At 32.7% G+C, this 6,633-nt stretch overlaps 1 protein-coding gene across 2 annotated transcripts; it reads right to left on the bottom strand.

The window, feature by feature from the left end:
- Positions 1–1,463: 1,463 nt before the first annotated feature.
- Positions 1,464–5,023, bottom strand: LOC105788179 (serine/threonine-protein kinase WNK8). 2 transcript variants are annotated; one of them, XM_012614940.2, is made up of 7 exons: positions 4,384–5,023; positions 3,738–3,775; positions 3,408–3,635; positions 3,110–3,330; positions 2,864–3,021; positions 2,380–2,785; positions 1,464–2,299 (listed from the first exon to the last, which is right to left on the bottom strand). In XM_012614940.2, exons 1-7 carry the CDS (start codon positions 4,441–4,443, stop codon positions 1,572–1,574), a joined length of 1,839 nt encoding a protein of 612 aa, XP_012470394.1. In that variant the 5' UTR covers positions 4,444–5,023; the 3' UTR covers positions 1,464–1,571. The 2 variants fall into 2 exon arrangements, with proteins under 2 accessions (XP_012470394.1, XP_052482966.1); XM_052627006.1 differs by lacking the exons at positions 3,738–3,775; positions 4,384–5,023 and having other exon boundaries at positions 1,464–1,762; positions 1,946–2,299; positions 3,408–3,688.
- Between the last annotated feature and the right edge of the window lie 1,610 nt (positions 5,024–6,633).

Here is a 6,633-nt window from a genome sequence, read left to right as displayed (position 1 = left end):
ATCCCTCCATGTTGTATATTATCATCTATCGCATTCTATTCGCTTAAAAGGCTATGTTCGATATCATTCAAGCATCAAAATCATTTTATTCAAAAATTTTCAAAATTGAGATAATACTCGTATTTAGGATTTTCAAGGAAATTGAGCCCTAACGTATTGGGTTCCAATTTTCTTCGTTAAATCTAACGATCGAGAGTTGCTCATTAATCAAAAAATAAAATGGAAAGCTTGTTGTCGGGAATTTAATATGTTGTATCCTAACGTATTGGATGTGACGTATTGATTTCTCGAGACAAATATTTGTTAAAAAAATGATAACAAAGGAAGTATTTCAAGTTTAGGATTTTGAGAAATTGTGCCCCAACGTATTGGGCTGCGATTTCTTAAATCTTAAATAAATGGATATTCTTTTAAATTTTTATTATAAGAGTATTTTGGACTAAATCATTTTTGAGGAAATAGAATGTCATGCCCTAACGCATTGGGTATGACATTTTCTTTCTCTGAAATGATAAGAGTTTTAATAAGTAACGTTTTTTAGTTTTTATTAAGGATCATATTTTTAAATTTTCGACATTAAGAGACTAATTAATTAACTAGGTACCAATTTTGGGCGTTACGAGGGTGCTAATCCTTCCTCGTACGTAACCGACTCCCGAATCCATTTTTCTAAAACTCGTAGAACAAAGCTATTGTTTAAGTGATCCAATCACACATCAATAAAAGATTGGTGGCGACTCTCAATTTTTGTTTTTTTAAAGTCGACAATTAATTTTTTTTTTCAAAATAAAAAATGGTTTCGACACCCTTCACGATAAGGTTATCTCCATACAAATTTTGCTGCATTCATACCCTTGATAAAAGGATACCAACAAGCTGAATGGGAGAACTTGAGAAAGTTGCTTGTGAAAGCATTTAACTTAATGTTATTTTAGGTTGAGTCAGATGAAAACTTCATCCCCCTTTCCACTTTTTCTTGTAAGCATGAGATGGAATAAAATAGAGAGTTGACAATATACCCTATAGTCGTAGTTTGTTTTAAATTATGGAACAGCTTAGTATAGTATCATAAGATGCCTTATCAGATTTAGATTTATATGCCAAATGGAGATTTGAGTTTGCTTAAATATTAATGTTTATATGGGCATCAAATGCCTTGGCCAAATCAAAGGCACAATTTCTGGGATATCTTTATGTTAGTAATACAAGTTGCCCTTTGGTCCGGTCTACGGGACGTTGATGATATTAAGCTTAAAGCATACAAAATTTTGACCTTTAGAGCTTAAAACCCACGTGCATTTACTCTATCAACAAGCTACTTGGTTATGGAGTTTGACAATTTAGTTATACTACAAATCTAATACCAGAATTTTTTTATCATTTTCATTTCTATATTTAAAAGGACTTAAAGATTGAGATTGAAATTTAGAGTCTCAAGGTTTAAATGGACTCAAATCCAAACATACATCCAATATTTAGTAACATTAAAAAAAATGAAATCTGTCAACAACTGAGTTTCTATATTTTAAAAAAAAAAGAAAACTATTAAAGGGGAAGAGGGAAACTGCACATCACATAACAGATACTTTCTTCTTTGTTATCCACCTGTTTTTGGCGTTCTCCATTGCTGCATTTTTCAACCTCATGAGCTCTTGGAAACACTGCTGATACTGTAAATTAATGGCATCAAGCTCAAACTTCAGCTCCTCAAACTTATCCTTGTCTTCCACTGACATAGAACAAATGCTTGACAAGCTCATATCTTGTGATGCAAATGAACATGAATCCATTAAGTAGGATGTATCAGAGTAATTTACAGAGTCATTTATCACAAAAGATTCGCAACGGTTTTCCTCGTCGCTCACTTCTTTATGTCCGAAATGATTATAAACACATTCAATATCTAAACCAAAATCATATGTTCTTGAATCAGTATGGTACTCACCATTACTGTAACCCGAAGATCCCATTAGCTTGTTATTACTTCCATCTGAGGCTACCACTCCGTCACATTCGGTTGATATATCAGAACTGAGAGATTCTTGGGTGTCTTGACATTTCACAACAGCCAACTCTGAGAAAACTCCTTGCTCACTGACTGTTTTAATAGTGACATCACTAAGGCTTCCAGATGAAGGTTTCCAGTAGGGTACAAGCTGCAAGATCATGCTGTCAATCAACTCTGCAATGGCTATTATATCTTCATTTGACAAATCAAGTTGTTCGACCATCTCCTCAGTGATTGAAATAGCAGTATCGGAACCTAGATAAAATGAAAAATGGATATTCCTTGCTCGACCTGTTAAAAAATACACGGTGCATAAGTCGTTCTTTGAACATAAAGAGTAAGACTTTTTCTATAGCAGAATATTCACTTACCGTATCGATCGGCAATACGCAAGGTCAATGAAATTGTATGATCGTCATTTTTCTCCCCTTTTAACCTGAATTCGTTATTCTCTATGAAACATTGTAGCTCAAGAGTTGAGGACCGAGGAGCCGCATTGATGCTTTTCGTAAGCTTTTTGCAGTTAGGATCTATGTCCATTGGATGAACTATGTCCATTGGATGAGGTTCAGGCTGGATCAAATTTACTAATTGGGGCATAACATTTGGTAACTGCAGTGGACCACCGCGAACATCCTTGGCGGTTTCAGCCAAAAGGAATGGATCTTTCAAGAGCTCCGCAGCTGGCAATCTAATAGATGCTGGAAGAAGACATTTCTCAATAAACTGCTTAACTTGGGGATCATTCACTTTGCCAAGGGAAGCAGGCTTAATACCCTGCAGGGAAAAGAGTTAGAGAGAGATTAAACGGGAATACTGGAAGAAATTAAATATTGGAGAGAGTTGTCAACTTACAGAGGAAACTTTCTTATATATTTGTGCAGGATTTTTGCATTCATTATATGGATAATCACAAGTAACCATCTCCAACATGCACAGACCAAAAGAATAAATGTCGACAAGCTCATTATACTCCTCATCATAAAGCTCTGGAGCCATGAATTCAGGTGTTCCTACACCAAAGAACAAAGCATTACAAATTTCAACTGAAATGGATTAGCTGAAGTCACAGCATTACTTATTTTTGTGAAAATGAAGTACCAATTACACTTTGAGCAGTGGGTTGCTGCATGACGGTTGCCAACCCGAGATCTCCGATCTTGACTTCTCCATTGTTTCCATTTACAAATATATTATCACATTTTAAATCTCTGTGAATGATTGGAGGATTGTGACTATGCAGATAGTGTAAACCTCTAAGGATCTGCCGTGACCAGTTCTTGATGGCTTTCAAATCAACATTTTTATGCTTCTTACGGTATCTAAAAGGAGAAAGTAAATTCCAAAATATCATAAATGAACGACAAAGCCAAGCAGAAAAGAAGTTCATGGAACTTACTGCCTCAAACTTCCAGAAGTAAACAACTCTGTTATCATGTTGATGGAATTGTTCTTATCATCCACCCAGGAATTGTAGAACTTCATAATATTTTCATGTTTCAATGACTTCAAAAGGTGAACCTCCGAATATAATCTTTCCAGCTGTTCAGACGTCTGCAATACATCTTCGATATTGACTTGGTTCCACGCAACCTCTATTCCATCAGCTTCGTCAAATCCCTTGAAACTACAAAAGAGACAATATAGCAGCCAAAATGGAACCATCAATCAAAACCATATTCCTATACAAGTTAACCAAATTTAGAGAAGATATGCCTTGAAACCATACACAGTCTTGAATGCTCCCTTCCCCAGGATCTCATCATACTGAAGGAATAAAAACAAAAACCATAAAGATTATATCACTAAATCCAAAAGAGCAAACCAATGAAGCAACTTCTAATAAAGCAAAATACTTAAGAATAATATAAGGATTTAAGGATACACATTTTAAGCTTAATTTTGTTAAAGGCATTTTTTATAATCAAAATTTGTCATGTTCATTAAAATGCAAGCAATAAAAGTAATTATTTCACCTTGTAACAAAAAAAAAAAACACTTAGAACAGCTCTAAAATGAGCAAAGATGAGAAATTTGCAAACTTAATAATCTAGAAGTTCAAGGACAATCAAATTTGGTTAAATTCAGGCCAATTGATTGCATTACTCAAACTTTACGCTGTTTGGTTGCTAAGAAAATAGGTGGGAAAAAAATTACCTTGGACTGCTATTTACAAAAAATTATATTGACAGGCTTAAACAATAAGCAACTAGTTGATTATTCTGTAAAAGTTCCAAATTTTCCTTCAGAATTCGAAAATTTATGTCAAATTGCTTTGCTCCAAGTTTCTTGGCAACCAAACAGATAGGTAAACCATAAACAATGCAAGAGAGAAACAACAATATACATATATAAAAAGGTACCGAAAAATATACCCGAACGTATCGACCCGACGGATCTTTCTCAGCAAAATCACAACCATCAGCCGCCTCCATTTTTTTATGTGCAGAAAGAACTAACCGACGCCACAACTATAAATCCCAATCGAAAATTCCAAAAAAAAACAGCCAAAATACACACAAAAAAAAAGAAGAAGGGAAAATAGACAAATTATGAGGGGGGAAAAAGGCAGAAAAGGCTGTTATAGGTCAAAATTGACCCTGATCGGAAGCAAAGACGAGGAGGAGGAGAGAATCTGTTGTTGTTTTTCAGAGAATGCCTCAGAAGCTATTGAATACGAATCGATTACCGATCGGAATCGGAATCGGAATCCACTTCCAAATGCAACGACGGAACCCATATATTCTTCCACCGGTTTCCGATAATCCAATTTCATACGGTTGTTTGTACCTTGAATCGAATTTCTAATGAATTTCATACCAATCCCATATTCTCCCCCCATAATGCTACCCGCATTTTAATTTTATTCCCCCAAAAGTTTTCACGGAATTTGTGAAATTTCGAGGCAGCAAAAAATCCTTAAAAAAAAAAACACTTGAAATTTTGGAGACAGAGATTGAAAAGAAGAAGTGGCAGAGGCTAAAGAAGCAAGAAAACGCAACTTAGTTGTGGGGTTGGGGGCATATTGAGAAGTACCTTAAAAGGGTTGCACCGATTTTCAAGGGTACGGTGCGGTGCGGTTTTAATTGCTATTACCAAAAGGGAATTCTTTTTCCTCCCCCAATTTACTTTCCCCTCATCATCAATACCCTATTTAGGTGTTAGTCCTTTATTACTTTTGAAAAGTATAGTAGAAGAGTATTTTTAAAAAATTTAATTTAAAATTTAAGTGTTTAGTATTATTGTTAAAAAATACTTTTGAGAAATAAAATGTCTATTTTAGACATGTTATTATCAAGTAATAAATATACATTTAAATAATATTTAAATTAGTTAATATTATTATATTTTAGTAAGAATATAAAAAATTATTATAACTTGTTGTTAATATTTTAATATATGAAATATAAATTTTAAATATTTTTAAGCAATAAATATTATTTATTTATAAAATTTAATTAAAATATATAAACTAAATTTTAAATATTTAAATATAACTATTAAATATTTGTAATTAGTATTTTAAAAATATTTTTTATTTTAATTAATGATTTTAACACAATTGTAATTAAGCACCAAAAAAAAAAGAAAAATACTATGTTATTGGAGAGGTGAAAAAGTAATTAAGCACTAAAAGTGCCCTTGGGAGAGGAAAAGCTAAAATTTTTAGCTTCTCATTTTCAGCTCCTTTTTAGAAGTGTTTTTTAAAAACACTTTTGAAAAGCTAAAAATTTCAGCCAAAAGCAACTTGTTCTTCACAGTTTTTCTTTTAAAAGTGTAGAAGTGCTTTTTTTAAGCAATGAAGAACTGGCCCTTAATGGAGTTTGGCTGGACTTTAATCCTTTCCAATTATAAAATATTTATTTTAAGTCATTTAAATACTTTTTTACTTTCACCCCTCTAAAAACGAGTTTGTTATTAAAAATTGGCTAATACTATAAATTTGAAGTTAAAAAGTTTGTTAAAGAATCAGGAAGGTTATCTATCTTAAAGTAGAAGAGTTTAAGGACCAAAAAATAAGTAAGCAAGAGCAATCAATTTATGAGATTTCCTGAACTGAAGGCTGTGCATTTTGGATTTGGTTAATCATTAAAGAAAGCACGTAGGAAGAGCAATGATGGTTTTTTTAATAATCTCATTATAGAATCTGATCATATCTATTCTTTTTGACACAATGTCTAGAACTACTCATAGCCTTCCCTACCCGATAAATAGGAGGATAGTACGCTTCAACGCACTCAAACTCACGTCCTCCTGCATTGGCAACAATGCCATGCTAATCGATTTAAGACTCAATCAACATATTTAAGGTGATTTAACTGCTACTAAATTTACATTTTGATAATTTAACTTCTTAGTATTATAGAATGATAATTGAATTATTCGAAAAATTTGAATTTAAGTTATTAGACTGATAAAATTGCTATTGTACAACCTTCTTTGCATTGCCTGCACCAATTCTTTTGTTCTCTTTTTCTTCTACAAATTCGTTTTTTATGAAACAATTTTGAATGTCAAAATTTGTGAACCAAATTTCAAATAAAATTTTTTTCTGATCTTCGATACTAACCGTTAAATTAACTTGGATGTAAGGTTCGTTTTTCTACTTGTTAATAGGTATTAAT

Source organism: Gossypium raimondii, chromosome 2, assembly GCF_025698545.1.
Source record: "Gossypium raimondii isolate GPD5lz chromosome 2, ASM2569854v1, whole genome shotgun sequence".
NCBI lineage: Eukaryota > Viridiplantae > Streptophyta > Magnoliopsida > Malvales > Malvaceae > Gossypium > Gossypium raimondii.
Note: the sequence above shows the minus strand (reverse complement) of the source record. Positions and strands in the feature narration are given on the sequence as shown.